This window comes from Cyclopterus lumpus, chromosome 11, assembly GCF_009769545.1.
Source record: "Cyclopterus lumpus isolate fCycLum1 chromosome 11, fCycLum1.pri, whole genome shotgun sequence".
NCBI classification, from domain to species: domain Eukaryota; kingdom Metazoa; phylum Chordata; class Actinopteri; order Perciformes; family Cyclopteridae; genus Cyclopterus; species Cyclopterus lumpus.
Window position 1 is genome coordinate 22,584,090 of NC_046976.1, and position 26,415 is coordinate 22,610,504.

Here is a 26,415-nt window from a genome sequence, read left to right on the forward strand (position 1 = left end):
ATGATAGTAGTAGTACATTATGATAGTAGTAGTACACTATGATAGTAGTAGTACATTATGATAGTAGTAGTACATTATGATAGTAGTAGTACATTATGATTACATTATGATAGTAGTAGTACATTATGATAGTAGTAGTACATTATGATTACATTATGATAGTAGTAGTACATTATGATTACATTATGATAGTAATAGTACACTATGATTACATTATGATAGTAATAGTACACTATGATAGTAGTAGTACATTATGATTACATTATGATAGTAGTAGTACATTATGATAGTAGTAGTACATTATGATTACATTATGATAGTAGTAGTACATTATGATAGTAGTAATACACTATGATAGTAGTAGTACATTATGATAGTAGTAGGACACTATGATAGTAATAGTACACTATGATAGTAGTAGTACATTATGATAGTAGTAGTACACTATGATAGTAGTAGTAGTGTGTAGTATGGTCACCTGGAGTGTTCTTGTTGCCTTGTTTACCCACAAGCCCTCGGGCTCGGATCACCTCCACGTCCAGACGCTCTTTCCTGTACACCATCCCGATCTGGATGTCACCTGTCCACCATTAAGCCAATCAGAGGGGCACATGTTAGATGAATTTAAAGATAACAGTCAGACCATTTTATCATGTTATTCATTACAATACAAATATGAAAATAAAGTTTTGGTTGGTCATTACCCATAGGGGGTGTGGCCAGAGTCTGCCGGCCAGCCAGCTGGGCGGGGCCTAATCCCTCCAAGAAGCCGGTGAACTGTTTGTCAGATGCCAACTTCACTCCTGGAAATATCAGACTGAAGAGACAGAAGAAGAGTGAGAGGCTAAAGAGGAGTGAACGGTAAAAGAGAGTATTGAGAGGTTAAAGAGAGGAGTGAGAGGTTAAAGAGAGGAGTGAGAGGCTAAAGAGAGGAGTGAGAGGTTAAAGAAAGGAGTGAGAGGTTAAAGAGAGGCGTGAGAGGCTAAAGAGAGGAGTGAGAGGTTAAAGAGAGGAGTGAGAGGCTAAAGAGAGGAGTGAGAGGTTAAAGAGAGGCGTGAGAGGCTAAAGAGAGGAGTGAGAGGTTAAAGAGAGGAGTGAGAGGTTAAAGAGAGGAGTGATAGGTTAAAGAGAGGAGTGAGAGGCTAAAGAGAGGAGTGAGAGGTTAAAGAGAGGAGTGAGAGGCTAAAGAGAGGAGTGAGAGGTTAAAGAGAGTGAGAGGCTAAAGAGAGGAGTGAGAGGTTAAAGAAAGGAGTGAGAGGTTAAAGAGAGGCGTGAGAGGCTAAAGAGAGGAGTGAGAGGTTAAAGAGAGGAGTGAGAGGTTAAAGAGAGGAGTGAGAGGCTAAAGAGAGGAGTGAGAGGCTAAAGAGAAGAGTGAGAGGCTAAAGAGAGGAGTGAGAGGTTAAAGAAAGGAGTGAGAGGTTAAAGAGAGGCGTGATAGGCTAAAGAGAGGAGTGAGAGGCTAAAGAGAGGACTGAGAGGCTAAAGAGAGGAGTGAGAGGCTAAAGAGAGGAGTGAGAGGCTAAAGAGAGGAGTGAGAGGTTTTAGGGGAGGAGGGAAAGGTTAAAGAGAGGCTAAAGAGAGAAGTGAGAGGTTAAAGAGAGGAGTGAGAGGCTAAAGAGAGGAGTGAGAGGTTAAAGAGAGGACTGAGAGGCTAAAGAGAGGCATGAGAGGCTAAAGAGAGGAGTGAGAGGCTAAAGAGAGGAGTGAGAGGTTAAAGAAAGGAGTGAGAGGTTAAAGAGAGGACTGAGAGGCTAAAGAGAGGCATGAGAGGCTAAAGAGAAGAGTGAGAGGCTAAAGAGAGGAGTGAGAGGTTAAAGAAAGGAGTGAGAGGTTAAAGAGAGGCGTGATAGGCTAAAGAGAGGACTGAGAGGCTAAAGAGAGGAGTGAGAGGTTAAAGAGAGGACTGAGAGGCTAAAGAGAGGCGTGAGAGGCTAAAGAGAGGAGTGAGAGGCTAAAGAGAGGAGTGAGAGGTTAAAGAAAGGAGTGAGAGGTTAAAGAGAGGACTGAGAGGCTAAAGAGAGGCGTGAGAGGCTAAAGAGAGGAGTGAGAGGCTAAAGAGAGGAGTGAGAGGCTAAAGAGAGGCGTGAGAGGTTAAAGAAAGGAGTGAGAGGCTAAAGAGAGGCGTGAGAGGCTAAAGAGAGGAGTGAGAGGCTAAAGAGAGGAGTGAGAGGCTAAAGAGAGGAGTGAGAGGTTAAAGAGAGGAGTGAGAGGCTAAAGAGAGGCGTGAGAGGTTAAAGAAAGGAGTGAGAGGTTAAAGAGAGGAGTGAGAGGCTAAAGAGAGGCGTGATAGGCTAAAGAGAGGACTGAGAGGCTAAAGAGAGGCGTGAGAGGCTAAAGAGAGGAGTGAGAGGCTAAAGAGAGGAGTGAGAGGCTAAAGAGAGGAGTGAGAGGTTAAAGAGAGGAGTGAGAGGCTAAAGAGAGGCGTCAGAGGTTAAAGAAAGGAGTGAGAGGTTAAAGAGAGGAGTGAGAGGTTAAAGAAAGGAGTGAGAGGTTAAAGAGAGGCGTGATAGGCTAAAGAGAGGAGTGAGAGGCTAAAGAGAGGAGTGAGAGGTTAAAGAAAGGAGTGAGAGGTTAAAGAGAGGAGTGAGAGGCTAAAGAGAGGATCGAGAGGTTTTAGGGGAGGAGGGAAAGGTTAAAGAGAGGCTAAAGAGAGAAGTGAGCGGTTAAAGAGAGGAGTTAGAGTTTAAAGGGAGGAGTGATAGGTTAAAGGGAGGAGTGATAGGTTAAAGGGAGGAGTGAGAGGTTAAAGAGAGGAGTTAGAGGTTAAAGGGAGGAGTGAGAGGTTAAAGAGAGGAGTGATAGGCTAAAGAGAGGAGTGATAGGTTAAAGAGAGGAGTTAGAGGTTAAAGAGAGGAGTGATAGGTTAAAGAGAGGAGTGATAGGTTAAAGAGAGGAGTTAGAGGTTAAAGGGAGGAGTGATAGGTTAAAGAGAGGAGTGATAGGTTAAAGAGAGGAGTGAGAGGCTAAAGAGAGGAGTTAGAGTTTAAAGAGAGGAGTGAGAGGTTAAAGAGAGGAGTTAGAGTTTAAAGAGAGGAGTGAGAGGTTAAAGAGAGGAGTGAGAGGTTAAAGAGAGGAGTGATAGGTTAAAGAGAGGAGTGATAGGTTAAAGAGAGGAGTTAGAGTTTAAAGAGAGGAGTGAGAGGTTAAAGAGAGGAGTGAGAGGTTAAAGAGAGGAGTGATAGGTTAAAGAGAGGAGTGCTAGGTTAAAGAGAGGAGTGAGAGGCTAAAGAGAGGAGTTAGAGTTTAAAGAGAGGAGTGAGAGGTTAAAGAGAGGAGTGATAGGTTAAAGAGAGGAGTGAGAGGCTAAAGAGAGGAGTTAGAGTTTAAAGAGAGGAGTGAGAGGTTAAAGGGAGGAGTGAGAGGTTAAAGAGAGGAGTGAGAGGCTAAAGAGAGGAGTTAGAGTTTAAAGAGAGGAGTGAGAGGTTAAAGAGAGGAGTGATAGGTTAAAGAGAGGAGTGATAGGTTAAAGAGAGGAGTGAGAGGCTAAAGAGAGGAGTTAGAGTTTAAAGAGAGGAGTGAGAGGTTAAAGAGAGGAGTGATAGGTTAAAGAGAGGAGTGATAGGTTAAAGGGAGGAGTGAGAGGCTAAAGAGAGGGAGAGGTTAAAGAGAGGAGTGACACAAAAAAATTGAGTGATACATTAAAAAGAGAAGTACTACTATAAAGAGAGGTGTGACACATTAAAGAGAGGAGACAGTCGTGGTGGAGTGAGTCAACAGAAACATCTTACGCTCCAGGTTTGGGGTCTTCGGCATCGGGGTCGCGGCTCGGCTGTCGGGTAAAACGTGATTTAAACTCGATGGCTAAACCTGTTTCTACACTCCTCTGGACAGGAAGTCTCACAACCTTCTTCTTCTTCTCTTCCTCTACACAAATGAAGGGGGGAAGCGGGGTCAGAGAGAGAGAGATGAAGGAGAAGAAGCTGTGAATATGAGCTGGTAACTGCGTGCATCCTCCATGTTTTCAGATCTGAACTTAAACTAGCAGGTTTGTTGTCTAAACTTAAACTAGCAGGTTTGTTGTCTAAACTTAAACTAGCAGGTTTGTTGTCTAAACTTAAACTAGTAGGTTTGTTGTCTAAACCTAAACAATAAGGTTTGTTGTCTAAACTTAAACTAGCAGGTTTGTTGTCTAAACTTAAACTAGTAGGTTTGTTGTCCAAACTTAAACTAGTAGGTTTATAGACAATAAGGTTTGTTGTCTAAACTTAAACTAGTATGTTTGTTGTCTAAACTTAAACAATAAGGTTTGTTGTCTAAACCTAAACAATAAGGTTTGTTGTCCAAACTTAAACTAGCAGGTTTGTTGTCTAAACCTAAACAATAAGGTTTGTTGTCCAAACTTAAACTAGTAGGTTTGTTGTCTAAACTTAAACTAGTAGGTTTGTTGTCTAACTTAAACTAGTAGGTTTGCTGTCTAAACCTAAACAATAAGGTTTGTTGTCTAAACTTAAACTAGTAGGTTTGTTGTCTAAACCTAAACAATAAGGTTTGTTGTCTAAACTTAAACAATAAGGTTTGTTGTCCAAACTTAAACTAGCAGGTTTGTTGTCTAAACCTAAACAATAAGGTTTGTTGTCCAAACTTAAACTAGTAGGTTTGTTGTCTAAACTTAAACTAGTAGGTTTGTTGTCTAAACTTAAACTAGCAGGTTTGTTGTTTAAACTTAAACTAGTAGGTTTGTTGTCTAAACCTAAACAATAAGGTTTGTTGCCTAAACTTAAACTAGTAGGTTTGTTGTCTAAACTTAAACTAGCAGGTTTGTTGTTTAAACTTAAACTAGTAGGTTTGTTGTCTAAACCTAAACAATAAGGTTTGTTGCCTAAACCTTAAACTAGTAGGTTTGTTGTCTAACTTAAACTAGCAGGTTTGTTGTCTAAACTTAAACTAGTAGGTTTGTTGTCTAAACTTAAACTAGTAGGTTTGTTGTCTAAACCTAAACAATAAGGTTTGTTGTCTAAACTTAAACTAGTAGGTTTGTTGTCTAAACTTAAACTAGTAGGTTTGTTGTCTAAACCTAAACAATAAGGTTTGTTGTCTAAACTTAAACTAGTAGGTTTGTTGTCTAAACCTAAACAATAAGGTTTGTTGTCTAAACTTAAACTAGTAGGTTTGTTGTCTAAACCTAAACAATAAGGTTTGTTGTCTAAACTTAAACTAGCAGGTTTGTTGTTTAAACTTAAACTAGTAGGTTTGTTGTCTAAACCTAAACAATAAGGTTTGTTGCCTAAACTTAAACTAGTAGGTTTGTTGTCTAAACTTAAACTAGCAGGTTTGTTGTCTAAACTTAAACTAGCAGGTTTGTTGTCTAAACTTAAACTAGTAGGTTTGTTGTCTAAACTTAAACTAGTAGGTTTGTTGTCTAAACTTAAACTAGTAGGTTTGTTGTCTAAACCTAAACAATAAGGTTTGTTGTCTAAACCTAAACAATAAGGTTTGTTGTCCAAACTTAAACTAGTAGGTTTGTTGTCTAAACCTAAACTAGTAGGTTTGTTGTCTAAACTTAAACTAGTAGGTTTGTTGTCTAAACTTAAACAATAAGGTTTGTTGTCTAAACCTAAACAATAAGGTTTGTTGTCTAAACCTAAACAATAAGGTTTGTTGCCTAAACTTAAACTAGTAGGTTTGTTGTCTAAACTTAAACTAGTAGGTTTGTTGTCTAAACCTAAACAATAAGGTTTGTTGTCTAAACTTAAACTAGCAGGTTTGTTGTCTAAACTTAAACTAGTAGGTTTGTTGTCTAAACTTAAACTAGTAGGTTTGTTGTCTAAACCTAAACAATAAGGTTTGTTGTCTAAACTTAAACTAGTAGGTTTGTTGTCTAAACTTAAACTAGTAGGTTTGTTGTCTAAACCTAAACAATAAGGTTTGTTGTCCAAACTTAAACTAGTAGGTTTGTTGTCTAAACCTAAACAATAAGGTTTGTCGTCTAAAACTAAACAATAAGGTTTGTTGTCTAAACTTAAACAATAAGGTTTGTTGTCCAAACTTAAACTAGCAGGTTTGTTGTCTAAACCTAAACAATAAGGTTTGTTGTCCAAACTTAAACTAGTAGGTTTGTTGTCTAAACTTAAACAATAAGGTTTGTTGTCTAAACTTAAACTAGTAGGTTTGTTGTCTAAACCTAAACAATAAGGTTTGTTGTCTAAACTTAAACTAGTAGGTTTGTTGTCTAAACTTAAACTAGTAGGTTTGTTGTCTAAACTTAAACTAGTAGGTTTGTTGTCTAAACCTAAACAATAAGGTTTGTTGTCTAAACTTAAACTAGCAGGTTTGTTGTCTAAACTTAAACTAGTAGGTTTGTTGTCTAAACTTAAACTAGTAGGTTTGTTGTCTAAACCTAAACAATAAGGTTTGTTGTCTAAACTTAAACTAGTAGGTTTGTTGTCTAAACCTAAACAATAGGTTTGTTTGTCTAAACCTAAACAATAAGGTTTGTTGTCCAAACTTAAACTTGCAGGTTTGTTGTCCTAAACTTAAACTAGTAGGTTTGTTGTCTAAACTTAAACTAGTAGGTTTGTTGTCTAACCCTAAACAATAAGGTTTGTTGTCTAAACTTAAACTAGCAGGTTTGTTTTCTAAACTTAAACTAGTAGGTTTGTTGTCTAAACTTAAAACTAGTAGGTTTGTTGTCTAAACAAGTCTCATCTCGTGAGGAAAGAGCCTGAAAGATGTTTAAATCAGGGAATAAAATGTATAAAATAAATACAATTGTACACAAATTCCTTAACGTCGTCATGGTAATGTGATTTGTTGCAGCAAAGTGTTGTCCCATTCATATTTATACCATTTCAGCCCTCTCACACTCAACCTTTTAAACGGTGACATCAGTAAATTCCCTGAGGGTTCAGGGTCTTGAGGGCTAGGGGGACATTGGGACTGGGCCTCGGAGACTTTGAATCAAGACGTTTGGAGGTCTTCAGAGGGACTCACCCTCAGGGTTGAGCTGGGAGGCGCTCTGACTCTTTCTTCCCAATCCCACCATTCCCATCATCTTTGCTTCCGAAGCTCGAGCGTCGCTTCTTGTCGTCATCGTCATCGTCATTTCTCCCAAAGAACAAATCTCGCCTCCGGACGCTCGACGACTTGGTGAGAGGAGCCCCAGACGCCGGCGCCGCCCTGCAAGAGGGGGGAGGAGCAAACACACCTGTGTAACATGGGATGGGGGGGGGGGGGTCACTACTGCTGCTTTAGAACGCCTTACTTTGAAGGCTCAGGCACCACTTCCTCTGCTTCCTCTACTGATTCGCTCTTTTGCAGCATGGCTCCGTCCTCTTTTGCCACTGCTACTTCCTGTGTTACCTCTGACCCTGCCCCCAACTCCACCGATTGGCCCTCCAGAGACTCTGGCCGACTGCCGTAACAAATGAGAGGAGGGAACAGCAGCATGAAACAGAATAATGAAGATCAACACATTATAACATGCTAACAGAAACAAGACCATGCTAACAGTTATCAAGTTATCAAGCTCCTCTTCTGTGGAACCAGCTTCCTATTTCAGTCCGGGGGGCAGACACAGGTCTCTAGTTAGGGCTGGTTCAGGTTTATAGTTAGGGCTGGTTCAGGTTTATAGTTAGGGCTGTTTCAGGACTATAGTTAGGGCTGGTTCAGGTTTATAGTTAGGGCTGGTTCAGGTTTATAGTTAGGGCTGGTTCAGGTCTATAGTTAGGGCTGGTTCAGGTCTATAGTTAGGGCTGGTTCAGGTTTATAGTTAGGGCTGGTTCAGGTTTATAGTTAGGGCTGGTTCAGGACTATAGTAAGGGCTGGTTCAGGTTTATAGTTAGGGCTGGTTCAGGTTTATAGTTAGGGCTGTTTCAGGTCTATAGTTAGGGCTGGTTCAGGACTATAGTTAGGGCTGGTTCAGGTTTATAGTTAGGGCTGGTTCAGGTCTCTAGTTAGGGCTGTTTCAGGACTATAGTTAGGGCTGGTTCAGGTTTATAGTTAGGGCTGGTTCAGGACTATAGTTAGAGCTGGTTCAGGTATATAGTTAGGGCTGGTTCAGGTTTATAGTTAGGGCTGGTTCAGGTTTATAGTTAGTGCTGGTTCAGGACTATAGTTAGGGCTGGTTCAGGTCTATAGTTAGGGCTGGTTCAGGTTTATAGTTAGGGCTGGTTCAGGTTTATAGTTAGGGCTGGTTCAGGTTTATAGTTAGTGCTGGTTCAGGACTATAGTTAGGGCTGGTTCAGGTCTATAGTTAGGGCTGGTTCAGGTTTATAGTTAGGGCTGGTTCAGGTTTATAGTTAGTGCTGGTTCAGGTTTATAGTTAGTGCTGGTTCAGGTCTATAGTTAGGGCTGGTTCAGGACTATAGTTAGGGCTGGTTCAGGTTTATAGTTAGGGCTGGTTCAGGTTTATAGTTAGTGCTGGTTCAGGTACTATAGTTAGGGCTGGTTCAGGTCTATAGTTAGTGCTGGTTCAGGACTATAGTTAGGGCTGGTTCAGGTCTATAGTTAGTGCTGGTTCAGGACTATAGTTAGGGCTGTTTCAGGTCTATAGTTAGTGCTGGTTCAGGACTATAGTTAGGGCTGGTTCAGGTCTATAGTTAGGGCTGGTTCAGGTTTATAGTTAGTGCTGGTTCAGGACTATAGTTAGGGCTGGTTCAGGTTTATAGTTAGGGCTGGTTCAGGTTTATAGTTAGTGCTGGTTCAGGACTATAGTTAGGGCTGGTTCAGGTCTATAGTTAGGGCTGGTTCAGGACTATAGTTAGGGCTGGTTCAGGTCTATAGTTAGGGCTGTTTCAGGTCTATAGTTAGTGCTGGTTCAGGACTATAGATAGGGCTGGTTCAGGACTATAGATAGGGCTGGTTCAGGTTTATAGTTAGGGCTGGTTCAGGTCTATAGTCAGGGCTGGTTCAGGATTATAGTTAGGGCTGGTTCAGGTTTATAGTTAGTGCTGGTTCAGGTTTATAGTTAGGAATGGTTCAGGACTATAGTTAGGGCTGGTTCAGGTTTATAGTTAGTGCTGGTTCAGGTTTATAGTTAGAGCTGGTTCAGGTTTATAGTTAGCGCTGGTTCAGGTTTATAGTTAGGGCTGGTTCAGGTTTATAGTTAGGGCTGGTTCAGGTTTATACTTAGGGCTGGTTCAGGTTTATACTTAGGGCTGGTTCAGGTTTATAGTTAGAGCTGGCTTAGGTTTATAGTTAGGACTGGTTCAGGTCTATAGTTAGGGCTGGTTCAGGTTTATACTTAGGGCTGGTTCAGGTTTATAGTTAGGGCTGGTTCAGGTTTATAGTTAGGGCTGGTTCAGGTTTATAGTTAGGGCTGGTTCAGCTTTATAGTTAGGGCTGGTTCAGGTTTATAGTTAGGACTGGTTCAGGTCTATACTTAGGGCTGGTTCAGGTTTATAGTTAGGGCTGGTTCAGGTTTATAGTTAGAGCTGGTTCAGGTTTATAGTTAGGGCTGGTTCAGGTTTATAGTTAGGGCTGGTTCAGGTTTATAGTTAGGGCTGGTTCAGGTTTATAGTTAGGGCTGGTTCAGGTTTATACTTAGGGCTGGTTCAGGTTTATAGTTAGGGCTGGTTCAGGTTTATAGTTAGGGCTGGTTCAGGACTATAGTTAGGGCTGGTTCAGGTTTATAGTTAGGGCTGGTTCAGGTTTATAGTTAGGGCTGGTTCAGGTTTATAGTTAGGGCTGGTTCAGGTCTATAGTTAGAGCTGGTTCAGGTATAGTAGTTAGGGCTGGTTCAGGTTTATAGTTAGTGCTGGTTCAGGTTTATAGTTAGGGACTGGTTCAGGTCTATAGTTAGGGCTGGTTCAGGTTTATAGTTAGGGCTGGTTCAGGTTTATAGTTAGGGCTGGTTCAGGTTTATAGTTAGGGCTGGTTCAGGTTTATAGTTAGGGCTGGTTCAGGTTTATAGTTAGGGCTGGTTCAGGTTTATAGTTAAGGCTGGTTCAGGTTTATAGTTAGGGCTGGTTCAGGTCTCTAGTTAGGGCTGTTTCAGGACTATAGTTAGGGCTGGTTCAGGTTTATAGTTAGTGCTGGTTCAGGACTATAGTTAGGGCTGGTTCAGGTCTATAGTAGGGCTGGTTCAGGTTTATAGTTAGTGCTGGTTCAGGACTATAGTTAGGGCTGGTTCAGGTTTATAGTTAGGGCTGGTTCAGGTTTATAGTTAGTGCTGGTTCAGGACTATAGTTAGGGCTGGTTCAGGTCTATAGTTAGGGCTGGTTCAGGTTTATAGTTAGTGCTGGTTCAGGACTATAGTTAGGGCTGGTTCAGGTTTATAGTTAGGGCTGGTTCAGGTTTATAGTTAGTGCTGGTTCAGGACTATAGTTAGGGTTGGTTCAGGTCTATAGTTAGGGCTGGTTCAGGTTTATAGTTAGTGCTGGTTCAGGTTTATAGTTAGTGCTGGTTCAGGACTATAGTTAGGGCTGGTTCAGGTCTATAGTTAGGCCTGGTTCAGGACTATAGTTAGGGCTGGTTCAGGTTTATACTTAGGGCTGGTTCAGGTTTATAGTTAGTGCTGGTTCAGGACTATAGTTAGGGCTGGTTCAGGTCTATAGTTAGGGCTGGTTCAGGACTATAGTTAGGGCTGGTTCAGGTTTATAGTTAGGTCTGGTTCAGGTTTATAGTTAGTGCTGGTTCAGGTCTATAGTTAGGGCTGGTTCAGGTTTATAGTTAGGGCTGGTTCAGGTCTATAGTTAGTGCTGGTTCAGGACTATAGTTAGGGCTGGTTCAGGTTTATAGTTAGGGCTGGTTCAGGTTTATAGTTAGTGCTGGTTCAGGACTATAGTTAGGGCTGGTTCAGGTTTATAGTTAGGGCTGGTTCAGGTCTATAGTTAGTGCTGGTTCAGGTATATAGTTAGGGCTGGTTCAGGTTTATAGTTAGTGCTGGTTCAGGTTTATAGTTAGGACTGGTTCAGGACTATAGTTAGGGCTGGTTCAGGTTTATAGTTAGTGCTGGTTCAGGTTTATAGTTAGAGCTGGTTCAGGTTTATAGTTAGGACTGGTTCAGGTTTATAGTTAGGGCTGGTTCAGGTTTATAGTTAGGGCTGGTTCAGGTTTATACTTAGGGCTGGTTCAGGTTTATAGTTAGGAGCTGGCTTCAGGTTTATAGTTAGGACTGGTTCAGGTTTATAGTTAGGGCTGGTTCAGGTTTATACTTAGGGCTGGTTCAGGTCTTATAGTTAGGCTGGTTCAGGTTTATACTTAGGGCTGGTTCAGGTTTATAGTTAGAGCTGGCTTAGGTTTATAGTTAGGACTGGTTCAGGTCTATACTTAGGGCTGGTTCAGGTTTATAGTTAGGGCTGGTTCAGGTTTATAGTTAGGGCTGGTTCAGGTTTATAGTTAGGGCTGGTTCAGGTTTATAGTTAGGGCTGGTTCAGGTCTATAGTTAGGGCTGGTTCAGGTTTATAGTTAGGGCTGGTTCAGTTCTATAGTTAGGGCTGGTTCAGGTTTATAGTTAGGGCTGTTCAGGACTATAGTTAGGGCTGGTTCAGGTTTATAGTTAGGGCTGGTTCAGGTTTATAGTTAGGGCTGTTTCAGGACTATAGTTAAGGCTGGTTCAGGTTTATAGTTAGGGCTGGTTCAGGTTTATAGTTAGGGCTGGTTCAGGTTTATAGTTAGGGCTGGTTCAGGTTTATAGTTAGGGCTGGTTCAGGTTTATAGTTAGAGCTGGCTTAGGTTTATAGTTAGGACTGGTTCAGGTCTATAGTTAGGGCTGGTTCAGGTTTATAGTTAGTGCTGGTTCAGGTTTATAGTTAGGGCTGGTTCAGGTTTATAGTTAGGGCTGGTTCAGGTTTATAGTTAGGGCTGGTTCAGGTTTATAGTTAGGGCTGGTTCAGGTCTATAGTTAGGGCTGGTTCAGGTTTATACTTAGGGCTGGTTCAGGTTTATAGTTAGGGCTGGTTCAGGTTTATAGTTAGGGCTGGTTCAGGTCTATAGTTAGGGCTGGTTCAGGTTTATAGTTAGGGCTGGTTCAGGTTTATAGTTAGGGCTGGTTCAGGTTTATAGTTAGGGCTGGTTCAGGTTTATACTTAGGGCTGGTTCAGGTTTATAGTTAGAGCTGGCTCAGGTTTATAGTTAGGGCTGGTTCAGGTTTATAGTTAGTGCTGGTTCAGGTTTATAGTTAGGGCTGGTTCAGGTTTATAGTTAGGGCTGGTTCAGGTTTTAGTTAGGGCTGGTTCAGGTTATAGTTAGGGCTGGTTCAGGTTTATAGTTAGGGCTGGTTCAGCTTTATAGTTAGGGCTGGTTCAGGTCTATAGTTAGGGCTGGTTCAGGTTTATAGTTAGGGCTGGTTCAGGTTTATAGTTAGGGCTGGTTCAGGTTTATAGTTAGGACTGGTTCAGGTCTATAGTTAGGGCTGGTTCAGGTTTATAGTTAGGACTGGTTCAGGTTTATAGTTAGGGCTGGTTCAGGTTTATAGTTAGGGCTGGTTCAGGTCTATAGTTAGAGCTGGTTCAGGTATATAGTTAGGGCTGGTTCAGGTTTATAGTTAGTGCTGGTTCAGGTTTATAGTTAGGGCTGGTTCAGGTCTATAGTTAGGGCTGGTTCAGGTTTATAGTTAGGGCTGGTTCAGGTTTATAGTTAGGGCTGTTTCATGACTATAAGTAGGGCTGGTTCAGGTTTATAGTTAGGGCTGGTTCAGGTTTATAGTTAGGGCTGTTTCAGGACTATAGTTAAGGCTGGTTCAGGTTTATAGTTAGGGCTGGTTCAGGTCTCTAGTTAGGGCTGTTTCAGGACTATAGTTAGGGCTGGTTCAGGTATATGGTTAGTGCTGGTTCAGGACTATAGTTAGGGCTGGTTCAGGTCTATAGTTAGGGCTGGTTCAGGTTTATAGTTAGTGCTGGTTCAGGACTATAGTTAGGGCTGGTTCAGGTTTATAGTTAGGGCTGGTTCAGGTTTATAGTTAGTGCTGGTTCAGGACTATAGTTAGGGCTGGTTCAGGTCTATAGTTAGGGCTGGTTCAGGTTTATAGTTAGTGCTGGTTCAGGACTATAGTTAGGGCTGGTTCAGGTTTATAGTTAGGGCTGGTTCAGGTTTATAGTTAGTGCTGGTTCAGGACTATAGTTAGGGTTGGTTCAGGTCTATAGTTAGGGCTGGTTCAGGTTTATAGTTAGTGCTGGTTCAGGTTTATAGTTAGTGCTGGTTCAGGACTATAGTTAGGGCTGGTTCAGGTCTATAGTTAGGCCTGGTTCAGGACTATAGTTAGGGCTGGTTCAGGTTTATACTTAGGGCTGGTTCAGGTTTATAGTTAGTGCTGGTTCAGGACTATAGTTAGGGCTGGTTCAGGTCTATAGTTAGGGCTGGTTCAGGACTATAGTTAGGGCTGGTTCAGGTTTATAGTTAGGGCTGGTTCAGGTTTATAGTTAGTGCTGGTTCAGGACTATAGTTAGGGCTGGTTCAGGTCTATAGTTAGGGCTGGTTCAGGTCTATAGTTAGTGCTGGTTCAGGACTATAGTTAGGGCTGGTTCAGGTTTATAGTTAGGGCTGTTTCAGGTTTATAGTTAGTGCTGGTTCAGGACTATAGTTAGGGCTGGTTCAGGTCTATAGTTAGGGCTGGTTCAGGTCTATAGTTAGTGCTGGTTCAGGATTATAGTTAGGGCTGGTTCAGGTCTATAGTTAGTGCTGGTTCAGGTTTATAGTCAGGGCTGGTTCAGGACTATAGTTAGGGCTGGTTCAGGTTTATAGTTAGTGCTGGTTCAGGTTTATAGTTAGAGCTGGTTCAGGTTTATAGTTAGCGCTGGTTCAGGTATATAGTTAGGGCTGGTTCAGGTTTATAGTTAGGGCTGGTTCAGGTTTATACTTAGGGCTGGTTCAGGTTTATAGTTAGAGCTGGCTTAGGTTTATAGTTAGGACTGGTTCAGGTCTATAGTTAGGGCTGGTTCAGGTTTATACTTAGGGCTGGTTCAGGTTTATAGTTAGGGCTGGTTCAGGTTTATACTTAGGGCTGGTTCAGGTTTATAGTTAGAGCTGGCTTAGGTTTATAGTTAGGACTGGTTCAGGTCTATACTTAGGGCTGGTTCAGGTTTATAGTTAGGGCTGGTTCAGGTTTATAGTTAGGGCTGGTTCAGGTTTATAGTTAGGGCTGGTTCAGGTTTATAGTTAGGGCTGGTTCAGGTTTATAGTTAGGGCTGGTTCAGGTTTATAGTTAGGGCTGGTTCAGGTTTATAGTTAGGGCTGGTTCAGGTTTATAGTTAGGGCTGGTTCAGGTTATAGTTAGGGCTGGTTCAGGTTTATAGTTAGGGCTGGTTCAGGTTTATAGTTAGGGCTGGTTCAGGTTTATAGTTAGGCTGGTTCAGGACTATAGTTAGGCTGGTTCAGGTTTATAGTTAGGGCTGGTTCAGGTCTATAGTTAGGCCTGGTTCAGGTCTATAGTTAGGGCTGGTTCAGGTCTATAGTTAGGCTGGTTCAGGTCTATAGTTAGGGCTGGTTCAGGTCTATAGTTAGGGCTGGTTCAGGTTTATAGTTAGTGCTGGTTCAGGACTATAGTTAGGGCTGGTTCAGGTTTATAGTTAGGGCTGGTTCAGGTTTATAGTTAGTGCTGGTTCAGGACTATAGTTAGGGCTGGTTCAGGTCTATAGTTAGGGCTGGTTCAGGTTTATAGTTAGGGCTGGTTCAGGTTTATAGTTAGGGCTGGTTCAGGTTTATAGTTAGTGCTGGTTCAGGACTATAGTTAGGGCTGGTTCAGGTCTATAGTTAGGGCTGGTTCAGGTTTATAGTTAGTGCTGGTTCAGGTTTATAGTTAGTGCTGGTTCAGGACTATAGTTAGGGCTGGTTCAGGTCTATAGTTAGTGCTGGTTCAGGACTATAGTTAGGGCTGGTTCAGGTTTATACTTAGGGCTGGTTCAGGTTTATAGTTAGTGCTGGTTCAGGACTATAGTTAGGGCTGGTTCAGGTCTATAGTTAGGGCTGGTTCAGGACTATAGTTAGGGCTGGTTCAGGTTTATAGTTAGGGCTGGTTCAGGTTAATAGTTAGTGCTGGTTCAGGACTATAGTTAGGGCTGGTTCAGGTCTATAGTTAGGGCTGGTTCAGGTCTATAGTTAGGGCTGGTTCAGGATTATAGTTAGGGCTGGTTCAGGTTTATAGTTAGTGCTGGTTCAGGTTTATAGTTAGGGCTGGTTCAGGTTTATAGTTAGGGCTGGTTCAGGTTTATAGTTAGTGCTGGTTCAGGTTTATAGTTAGGGCTGGTTCAGGTCTATAGTTAGGGCTGGTTCAGGTTTATAGTTAGGGCTGGTTCAGGTTATAGTTAGGGCTGGTTCAGGTTTATAGTTAGGGCTGGTTCAGGTTTATAGTTAGGGCTGGTTCAGGTTTATAGTTAGGGCTGGTTCAGGTTTATAGTTAGGGCTGGTTCAGGTTTATAGTTAGGGCTGGTTCAGGTTTATAGTTAGGGCTGGTTCAGGTTTATAGTTAGGGCTGGTTCAGGTTTATAGTTAGGGCTGGTTCAGGTTTATAGTTAGGGCTGGTTCAGGTTTATAGTTAGGGCTGGTTCAGGTTTATAGTTAGGGCTGGTTCAGGTCTATAGTTAGGGCTGGTTCAGGTTTATAGTTAGGGCTGGTTCAGGTTTATAGTTAGGGCTGGTTCAGGACTATAGTTAGGGCTGGTTCAGGTTTATAGTTAGGGCTGGTTCAGGTTTATACTTAGGGCTGGTTCAGGTTTATAGTTAGGGCTGGTTCAGGTCTATAGTTAGGGCTGGTTCAGGTTTATAGTTAGTGCTGGTTCAGGACTATAGTTAGGGCTGGTTCAGGTCTATAGTTAGGGCTGGTTCAGGTTTATAGTTAGTGCTGGTTCAGGACTATAGTTAGGGCTGGTTCAGGTCTATAGTTAGGGCTGGTTCAGGTCTATAGTTAGTGCTGGTTCAGGTCTATAGTTAGTGCTGGTTCAGGTCTATAGTTAGGGCTGGTTCAGGTCTATAGTTAGTGCTGGTTCAGGACTATAGTTAGGGCTGGTTCAGGTCTATAGTTAGGGCTGGTTCAGGTTCTATAGTTAGTGCTGGTTCAGGACTATAGTTAGGGCTGGTTCAGGTCTATAGTTAGGGCTGGTTCAGGACTATAGTTAGGGCTGGTTCAGGTTATAGTTAGGGCTGGTTCAGGTTTATAGTTAGGGCTGGTTCAGGATCTATAGTTAGGGCTGGTTCAGGTCTATAGTTAGGGCTGGTTCAGGATTATAGTTAGGGCTGGTTCAGGTCTATAGTTAGGGCTGGTTCAGGACTATAGTTAGGGCTGGTTCAGGTCTATAGTTAGGGCTGGTTCAGGATTATAGTTAGGGCTGGTTCAGGTTTATAGTTAGGGCTGGTTCAGGTTTATAGTTAGGGCTGGTTCAGGTTTATAGTTAGTGCTGGTTCAGGTTTATAGTTAGGGCTGGTTCAGGTCTATAGTTAGGGCTGGTTCAGGTTTATAGTTAGTGCTGGTTCAGGTTTATAGTTAGGGCTGGTTCAGGTTTATAGTTAGTGCTGGTTCAGGTTTATAGTTAGGGCTGGTTCAGGTTTATAGTTAGGGCTGGTTCAGGTTTATAGTTAGGGCTGGTTCAGGTTTATACTTAGGGCTGGTTCAGGTTTATAGTTAGGGCTGGCTTAGGTTTATAGTTAGGACTGGTTCAGGTCTATAGTTAGGGCTGGTTCAGGTTTATAGTTAGGGCTGGTTCAGGTTTATAGTTAGGGCTGGTTCAGGTTTATAGTTAGGGCTGGTTCAGGTTTATACTTAGGGCTGGTTCAGGTTTATAGTTAGAGCTGGCTTAGGTTTATAGTTAGGGCTGGTTCAGGTCTTATACTTAGGGCTGGTTCAGGTTTATAGTTAGGGCTGGTTCAGGTTTATAGTTAGGGCTGGTTCAGGTTTATAGTTAGGGCTGGTTCAGGTTTATACTTAGGGCTGGTTCAGGTTTATAGTTAGGGCTGGTTCAGGTTTATAGTTAGGGCTGGTTCAGGTTTATAGTTAGGGCTGGTTCAGGTCTATAGTTAGGGCTGGTTCAGGTTATAGTTAGGGCTGGTTCAGGTTTATAGTTAGGGCTGGTTCAGGTTTATAGTTAGGGCTGGTTCAGGTCTATAGTTAGTGCTGGTTCAGGTCTATAGTTAGGGCTGGTTCAGGTTTATAGTTAGGGCTGGTTCAGGTTTATAGTTAGGGCTGGTTCAGGTCTATAGTTAGGGCTGGTTCAGGACTATAGTTAGGGCTGGTTCAGGTTTATAGTTAGGGCTGGTTCAGGACTATAGTTAGGGCTGGTTCAGGTTTATAGTTAGGGCTGGTTCAGGTTTATAGTTAGTGCTGGTTCAGGACTATAGTTAGGGCTGGTTCAGGTTTATAGTTAGGGCTGGTTCAGGTCTATAGTTAGGGCTGGTTCAGGACTATAGTTAGGGCTGGTTCAGGTTTATAGTTAGGGCTGGTTCAGGTCTATAGTTAGGGCTGGTTCAGGTTTATAGTTAGTGCTGGTTCAGGACTATAGTTAGGGCTGGTTCAGGTTTATAGTTAGGGCTGGTTCAGGTTTATAGTTAGTGCTGGTTCAGGACTATAGTTAGGGCTGGTTCAGGTCTATAGTTAGGGCTGGTTCAGGTTATAGTTAGTGCTGGTTCAGGACTATAGTTAGGGCTGGTTCAGGTTTATAGTTAGGGCTGGTTCAGGTTTATAGTTAGTGCTGGTTCAGGACTATAGTTAGGGCTGGTTCAGGTCTATAGTTAGGGCTGGTTCAGGTTTATAGTTAGTGCTGGTTCAGGTTTATAGTTAGGGCTGGTTCAGGTTTATAGTTAGGGCTGGTTCAGGTCTATAGTTAGGGCTGGTTCAGGACTATAGTTAGGGCTGGTTCAGGTTTATAGTTAGGGCTGGTTCAGGTTTATAGTTAGTGCTGGTTCAGGACTATAGTTAGGGCTGGTTCAGGTCTATAGTTAGTGCTGGTTCAGGACTATAGTTAGGGCTGGTTCAGGTTTATAGTTAGGGCTGGTTCAGGTTTATAGTTAGGGCTGGTTCAGGATTATAGTTAGGGCTGGTTCAGGTTTATAGTTAGGGCTGGTTCAGGTTTATAGTTAGTGCTGGTTCAGGACTATAGTTAGGGCTGGTTCAGGTTTATAGTTAGGGCTGGTTCAGGTTTATAGTTAGGGCTGGTTCAGGTTTATAGTTAGGGCTGGTTCAGGTTTATAGTTAGGGCTGGTTCAGGATTATAGTTAGGGCTGGTTCAGGTTTATAGTTAGTGCTGGTTCAGGTTTATAGTTAGGGCTGGTTCAGGACTATAGTTAGGGCTGGTTCAGGTTTATAGTTAGGGCTGGTTCAGGTTTATAGTTAGAGCTGGTTCAGGTTTATAGTTAGGGCTGGTTCAGGTTTATAGTTAGGGCTGGTTCAGGTTTATAGTTAGGGCTGGTTCAGGTATATAGTTAGGGCTGGTTCAGGTTTATAGTTAGGGCTGGTTCAGGTTTATAGTTAGGGCTGGTTCAGGTTTATAGTTAGGGCTGGTTCAGGTCTATAGTTAGGGCTGGTTCAGGTTTATAGTTAGGGCTGGTTCAGGTTTATAGTTAGGGCTGGTTCAGGTTTATAGTTAGGGCTGGTTCAGGTTTATAGTTAGGGCTGGTTCAGGTTTATAGTTAGGGCTGGTTCAGGTCTATAGTTAGGGCTGGTTCAGGTTTATAGTTAGTGCTGGTTCAGGTTTATAGTTAGGACTGGTTCAGGTCTATAGTTAGGGCTGGTTCAGGTTTATAGTTAGGGCTGGTTCAGGTTTATAGTTAGTGCTGGTTCAGGACTATAGTTAGGGCTGGTTCAGGTCTATAGTTAGGGCTGGTTCAGGTCTATAGTTAGGGCTGGTTCAGGTTTATAGTTAGGGCTGGTTCAGGTTTATAGTTAGGGCTGGTTCAGGTCTATAGTTAGGACTGGTTCAGGTCTATAGTTAGGGCTGGTTCAGGTTTATAGTTAGGGCTGGTTCAGGTTTATAGTTAGTGCTGGTTCAGGACTATAGTTAGGGCTGGTTCAGGTTTATAGTTAGGGCTGGTTCAGGTTTATAGTTAGTGCTGGTTCAGGTTTATAGTTAGGGCTGGTTCAGGTTTATAGTTAGGGCTGGTTCAGGACTATAGTTAGGGCTGGTTCAGGTTTATAGTTAGGGCTGGTTCAGGTTTATAGTTAGTGCTGGTTCAGGTTTATAGTTAGTGCTGGTTCAGGACTATAGTTAGGGCTGGTTCAGGTCTATAGTTAGGGCTGTTTCAGGTCAATAGTTAGTGCTGGTTCAGGACTATAGTTAGGGCTGGTTCAGGTTTATAGTTAGGGCTGTTTCAGGTTTATAGTTAGTGCTGGTTCAGGACTATAGATAGGGCTGGTTCAGGACTATAGTTAGGGCTGGTTCAGGTCTATAGTCAGGGCTGGTTCAGGATTATAGTTAGGGCTGGTTCAGGTTTATAGTTAGTGCTGGTTCAGGTTTATAGTTAGGAATGGTTCAGGACTATAGTTAGGGCTGGTTCAGGTTTATAGTTAGTGCTGGTTCAGGTTTATAGTTAGAGCTGGTTCAGGTTTATAGTTAGCGCTGGTTCAGGTATATAGTTAGGGCTGGTTCAGGTTTATAGTTAGGGCTGGTTTAGGTTTATACTTAGGGCTGGTTCAGGTTTATACTTAGGGCTGGTTCAGGTTTATAGTTAGAGCTGGCTTAGGTTTATAGTTAGGACTGGTTCAGGTCTATAGTTAGGGCTGGTTCAGGTTTATACTTAGGGCTGGTTCAGGTCTATAGTTAGGGCTGGTTCAGGTTTATACTTAGGGCTGGTTCAGGTTTATAGTTAGAGCTGGCTTAGGTTTATAGTTAGGACTGGTTCAGGTCTATACTTAGGGCTGGTTCAGGTTTATAGTTAGGGCTGGTTCAGGTTTATAGTTAGGGCTGGTTCAGGTTTATAGTTAGGGCTGGTTCAGCTTTATACTTAGGGCTGGTTCAGGTTTATACTTAGGGCTGGTTCAGGTTTATAGTTAGGACTGGTTCAGGTCTATAGTTAGGACTGGTTCAGGTTTATAGTTAGGGCTGGTTCAGGTTTATAGTTAAGGCTGGTTCAGGTCTATAGTTAGAGCTGGTTCAGGTCTATAGTTAGGGCTGGTTCAGGTTTATAGTTAGGGCTGGTTCAGGTTTATAGTTAGTGCTGGTTCAGGTTTATAGTTAGGACTGGTTCAGGTCTATAGTTAGGGCTGGTTCAGGTTTATAGTTAGGGCTGGTTCAGGTTTATAGTTAGGGCTGGTTCAGGTTTATAGTTAGTGCTGGTTCAGGTTTATAGTTAGGACTGGTTCAGGTCTACAGTTAGGGCTGGTTCAGGTTTATAGTTAGGGCTGGTTCAGGTTTATAGTTAGAGCTGGTTCAGGTATATAGTTAGGGCTGGTTCAGGTTTATAGTTAGGGCTGGTTCAGGTTTATAGTTAGGGCTGGTTCAGTTTTATAGTTAGTGCTGGTTCAGGTTTATAGTTAGGGCTGGTTCAGGTTTATAGTTAGGGCTGGTTCAGGTTTATAGTTAGTGCTGGTTCAGGACTATAGTTAGGGCTGGTTCAGGTCTATAGTTAGGGCTGGTTCAGGACTATAGTTAGGGCTGGTTCAGGACTATAGTTAGGGCTGGTTCAGGTTTATAGTTAGTGCTGGTTCAGGTTTATAGTTAGGGCTGGTTCAGGTTTATAGTTAGGGCTGGTTCAGGTTTATAGTTAGTGCTGGTTCAGGACTATAGTTAGGGCTGGTTCAGGTCTATAGTTAGGGCTGGTTCAGGTCTATAGTTAGTGCTGGTTCAGGACTATAGTTAGGGCTGGTTCAGGTTATAGTTAGGGCTGGTTCAGGTCTATAGTTAGGGCTGGTTCAGGATTATAGTTAGGGCTGGTTCAGGTTTATAGTTAGGGCTGGTTCAGGTTTATAGTTAGGGCTGGTTCAGGTTTATAGTTAGGGCTGGTTCAGGTTTATAGTTAGTGCTGGTTCAGGTTTATAGTTAGAGCTGGTTCAGGTTAATAGTTAGGGCTGGTTCAGGTATATAGTTAGGGCTGGTTCAGGTTTATAGTTAGGGCTGGTTCAGGTTTATACTTAGGGCTGGTTCAGGTTTATAGTTAGGGCTGGTTCAGGTTTATAGTTAGGGCTGGTTCAGGTTTATAGTTAGGGCTGGTTCAGGTCTATAGTTAGGGCTGGTTCAGGTTTATACTTAGGGCTGGTTCAGGTCTATAGTTAGGGCTGGTTCAGGTTTATACTTAGGGCTGGTTCAGGTTTATAGTTAGGGCTGGTTCAGGTTTATAGTTAGGGCTGGTTCAGGTTATAGTTAGGGCTGGTTCAGGTTTATAGTTAGGGCTGGTTCAGGTTATAGTTAGGGCTGGTTCAGGTTCTATAGTTAGGGCTGGTTCAGGTTTATAGTTAGGGCTGGTTCAGGTTTATAGTTAGGGCTGGTTCAGGTTTATAGTTAGGGCTGGTTCAGGTTTATAGTTAGGGCTGGTTCAGGTTATAGTTAGGGCTGGTTCAGGTTTATAGTTAGGGCTGGTTCAGGTTTATAGTTAGGGCTGGTTCAGGTTTATAGTTAGGGCTGGTTCAGGTTTATAGTTAGGGCTGGTTCAGGTTTATAGTTAGGGCTGGTTCAGGTTTATAGTTAGGGCTGGTTCAGGTTTATAGTTAGGGCTGGTTCAGGTTTATACTTAGGGCTGGTTCAGGTTTATAGTTAGGGCTGGTTCAGGTTTATAGTTAGGGCTGGTTCAGGTTATAGTTAGGGCTGGTTCAGGTTTATAGTTAGGGCTGGTTCAGGTTTATAGTTAGGGCTGGTTCAGGTTTATAGTTAGGGCTGGTTCAGGTTTATAGTTAGGGCTGGTTCAGGACTATAGTTAGGGCTGGTTCAGGTTTATAGTTAGGGCTGGTTCAGGTTTATAGTTAGGGCTGGTTCAGGTTTATAGTTAGGGCTGGTTCAGGTTTATAGTTAGGGCTGGTTCAGGTTTATAGTTAGGGCTGGTTCAGGTCTATAGTTAGGGCTGGTTCAGGTTTATAGTTAGGGCTGGTTCAGGTTTATAGTTAGGGCTGGTTCAGGTTTATAGTTAGGGCTGGTTCAGGTCTATAGTTAGGGCTGGTTCAGGTCTATAGTTAGGGCTGGTTCAGGTTTATAGTTAGGGCTGGTTCAGGTTTATAGTTAGTGCTGGTTCAGGTTTATAGTTAGGACTGGTTCAGGTCTATAGTTAGGGCTGGTTCAGGTTTATAGTTAGGGCTGGTTCAGGTTTATAGTTAGGGCTGGTTCAGGTCTATAGTTAGAGCTGGTTCAGGTCTATAGTTAGGGCTGGTTCAGGACTATAGTTAGGGCTGGTTCAGGTTATAGTTAGGGCTGGTTCAGGTTTATAGTTAGGGCTGGTTCAGGTTTATAGTTAGAGCTGGTTCAGGTTTATAGTTAGGACTGGTTCAGGTTTATAGTTAGGGCTGGTTCAGGTTTATACTTAGGGCTGGTTCAGGTTTATAGTTAGGGCTGGTTCAGGTTTATACTTAGGGCTGGTTCAGGTTTATAGTTAGAGGCTGGCTTCAGGTTTATAGTTAGGGCTGGTTCAGGTCTATACTTAGGCCTGGTTCAGGTTTATAGTTAGGGCTGGTTCAGGTTTAGTTAGGGCTGGTTCAGGTTCATAGTTAGGGCTGGTTCAGCTTTATACTTAGGGCTGGTTCAGGTTTATAGTTAGGGCTGGTTCAGGTTTATAGTTAGTGCTGGTTCAGGTTTATAGTTAGGGCTGGTTCAGGTTTTATAGTTAGTGCTGGTTCAGGTTTATAGTTAGGGCTGGTTCAGGCTATAGTTAGGGCTGGTTCAGGTTATAGTTAGGGCTGGTTCAGGTTTATAGTTAGGGCTGGTTCAGGTTTATAGTTAGGGCTGGTTCAGGTTTATAGTTAGGCTGGTTCAGGTTTATAGTTAGGGCTGGTTCAGGTTTCTAGCTTAGGGCTGGTTCAGGTCTATAGTTAGGGCTGGTTCAGGTTTATACTTAGGGCTGGTTCAGGTTTATACGTAGAGCTGGCTTAGGTTATAGTTAGGACTGGTTCAGGTCTATACGTTAGGGCTGGTTCAGGTTTATAGTTAGTGCTGGTTCAGGTTATAGTTAGTGCTGGTTCAGGTACTATAGTTAGGGCTGGTTCAGGTTTATAGTTAGTGCTGGTTCAGGCTTTATAGCTTAGGGCTGGTTCGTAGTAGGTTTATAGTTAGGGCTGGTTCAGGTTTATAGTTAGTGCTGGTTCAGGTACTATAGTTAGGGCTGGTTCAGGTTTATAGTTAGGGCTGGTTCAGGTTTATAGTTAGTGCTGGTTCAGGACTATAGTTTAGTGCTGGTTCATGTACTATAGTTAGGTCTGGTTCAGGTTTATAGTTAGGGCTTGGTTCAGGTTTATAGTTAGTGCTGGTTCAGGACTATAGTTAGGGCTGGTTCAGGTCTATAGTTAGGGCTGGTCAGACTATAGTTAGGGCTGGTTCGTTAGTTAGGGCTGGTTCAGGTTTATAGTTAGTGCTGGTTTCAGGACTATAGTTAGGGTCTGGTTCAGGTCTATAGTTAGGGCTGGTTCAGGTCTATAGTTAGGGCTGGTTCAGGTTATAGTTAGGGCTGGTTCAGGTTATAGTTAGTGCTGGTTCAGGACTATAGTTAGGGCTGGTTCAGATCTATAGTTAGGGCTGGTTCAGGACTTATAGATAGGGCTGGTTCAGGACTATAGTTAGGGCTGGTTCAGGTCTATAGTCAGGGCTGGTTCAGGTATTATAGTTAGGGCTGGTTCAGGTTTATAGTTAGTGCTGGTTCAGGTTATAGTTAGGAATGGTTCAGGACTATAGTTAGGGCTGGTTCAGGTTTATAGTTAGTGCTGGTTCAGGTTTATAGTTAGAGCTGGTTCAGGTTTATAGTTAGCGCTGGTTCAGGTATATAGTTAGGGCTGGTTCAGGTTTATAGTTAGGGCTGGTTCAGGTTTATACTTAGGGCTGGTTCAGGTTTATACTTAGGGCTGGTTCAGGTTTATAGTTAGAGCTGGCTTAGGTTTATAGTTAGGACTGGTTCAGGTCTATAGTTAGGGCTGGTTCAGGTTTATACTTAGGGCTGGTTCAGGTTTATACTTAGGGCTGGTTCAGGTTTATAGTTAGAGCTGGCTTAGGTTTATAGTTAGGACTGGTTCAGGTCTATAGTTAGGGCTGGTTCAGGTCTATAGTTAGGGCTGGTTCAGGTTTATAGTTAGGGCTGGTTCAGGTTTATAGTTAGGGCTGGTTCAGCTTTATACTTAGGGCTGGTTCAGGTTTATACTTAGGGCTGGTTCAGGTTTATAGTTAGGGCTGGTTCAGGTTATAGTTAGGGACTGGTTTCAGGTCTATAGTTAGGGCTGGTTCAGGCTATAGTTAGGACTGGTTCAGGTTTATAGTAGGGCTGGTTCAGGTTTATAGTTTAGGGCTGGTTCAGGTCTATAGTTAGAGCTGGTTCAGGTCTATAGTTAGGGCTGGTTCAGGTTTATAGTTAGGGCTGGTCAGGTTTACTAGTTAGTGCTGGTTCAGTTATAGTTAGGACTGTTCAGGTCTATAGTTAGGGCTGGTTCAGGTTTATAGTTAGGGGGGTTCAGGTTTATAGTTAGGGCTGGCTTCAGGTTTATAGTTAGTGCTGGTTCAGGTTTATAGTTAGGGACTGGTTCAGGTCTACAGTTAGGGCTGGTTCAGGTTTATAGTTAGTGCTGGTTCAGGTTTATAGTTAGAGCTGGTTCAGGTATATAGTTAGGGCTGGTTCAGGTTTTATAGTTAGAGCTGGTTCAGGTATATAGTTAGGGTGGTTCAGGTTTATAGTTAGGGCTGGTTCAGGTTTATAGTTAGTGGCTGGTTCAGGTTTATAGTTAGTGCTGGTTCAGGTTTATAGTTAGGGCTGGTTCAGGTTTATAGTTAGGGCTGGTTCAGGTTATAGTTAGTGCTGGTTCAGGCTATAGTTAGGGCTGGTTCAGGATCTATAGTTAGGGCTGGTTCAGGACTATAGTTAGGGCTGGTTCAGGACTATAGTTAGGGCTGGTTCAGGTTATAGTTAGTGCTGGTTCAGGTTATAGTTAGGGCTGGTTCAGGTTTATAGTTAGGGCTGGTTCAGGTCTATAGTTAGTGCTGGTTCAGGACTATAGTTAGGGCTGGTTTCAGGTTCTATAGTTAGGGCTGGTTCAGGTCTTATAGTTAGTGCTGGTTCAGGACTATAGTTAGGGCGGTTCAGGTTATAGTTAGGGCTGGTTCAGGACTATAGATAGGGCTGGTTCAGGATTATAGTTAGGGCTGGTTCAGGTTTATAGTTAGTGCTGGTTCAGGTTTATAGTTAGGAATGGTTCAGGACTATAGTTAGGGCTGGTTCAGGTTTATAGTTAGTGCTGGTTCAGGTTTATAGTTAGAGCTGGTTCAGGTTAATAGTTAGCGCTGGTTCAGGTATATAGTTAGGGCTGGTTCAGGTTTATAGTTAGGGCTGGTTCAGGTTTATACTTAGGGCTGGTTCAGGTTTATACTTAGGGCTGGTTCAGGTTATAGTTAGAGCTGGCTTAGGTTTATAGTTAGGACTGGTTCAGGTCTATAGTTAGGGCTGGTTCAGGTTTATACTTAGGGCTGGTTCAGGTCTATAGTTTAGGGCTGGTTTCAGGTTTATACATTAGGGCTTGGTTCAGGTTTATAGTTTAGAGCTGGCTTAGGTTCTATAGTTAGGGCTGGTTCAGGTCTATACTTAGGCCTGGTTCAGGTTTATAGTTAGGGCTGGTTCAGGTTTAGTTAGGGCTGGTTTCAGGTCTATAGTTAGGGCCTGGTTCAGCTTTATACTTAGGGCTGGTTCAGGTTTTATAGTTAGGGCTGGTTCAGGTTTATAGTTAGGGCTGGTTCACGGTTTATAGTTAGTGCTGGTTCAGGTTTATAGTTAGTGCTGGTTCAGGTTTATAGTTAGGACTGGTTCAGGTCTATAGATAGGGCTGGTTCAGGTTTATAGTTAGGGCTGGTTCAGGTTTATAGTTAGGGCTGGTTCAGGTTTATAGTTAGTGCTGGTTCAGGTTTATAGTTAGTGCTGGTTCAGGTTTATAGTTAGGGCTGGTTCAGGTTTATACTTAGGGCTGGTTCAGGTCTATAGTTAGGGCTGGTTCAGGTTTATACTTAGGGCTGGTTCAGGTTTATAGTTAGAGCTGGCTTAGGTTTATAGTTAGGACTGGTTCAGGTTTATAGTTAGGGCTGGTTCAGGTTTATAGTTAGGGCTGGTTCAGGACTATAGTTAGGGCTGTTTCAGGTCTATAGTTAGTGCTGGTTCAGGACTATAGTTAGGGCTGGTTCAGGTCTATAGTTAGGGCTGTTTCAGGTCTATAGTTAGTGCTGGTTCAGGTTTATAGTTAGGGCTGGTTCAGGTTATAGTTAGGGCTGGTTCAGGTTTATACTTAGGGCTGGTTCATGTTTAACTTAGGGCTGTTCAGGTTATAGTTAGAGCTGGCTTAGGTTTATAGTTAGGACTGGTTCAGGTCTATAGTTTAGGGCTGGTTCAGGTTTTATAGTTTAGTGCTGGTTCAGGTTTATAGTTAGAGCTGGTTCAGGTTTATAGTTAGGAATGG

The 26,415-nt window shown here is 42.6% G+C and overlaps 1 protein-coding gene across 1 annotated transcript in view; it reads right to left on the bottom strand.

Moving 5' to 3' along the window:
- The window catches only part of LOC117738606 (regulating synaptic membrane exocytosis protein 2-like), a 64,561-nt gene that overhangs the window by 2,356 nt on the left and 35,790 nt on the right, over window positions 1-26,415 (bottom strand). Inside the window, exons 15-17 of the mRNA XM_034544542.1 lie at window positions 3,729-3,858; window positions 705-844; window positions 479-580 (exon numbers count right to left, since the gene is read on the bottom strand). Coding sequence (XP_034400433.1) covers window positions 479-580; window positions 705-844; window positions 3,729-3,858 — 372 coding nt within the window. The remainder of the gene's footprint in view (window positions 1-478; window positions 581-704; window positions 845-3,728; window positions 3,859-26,415) is intronic.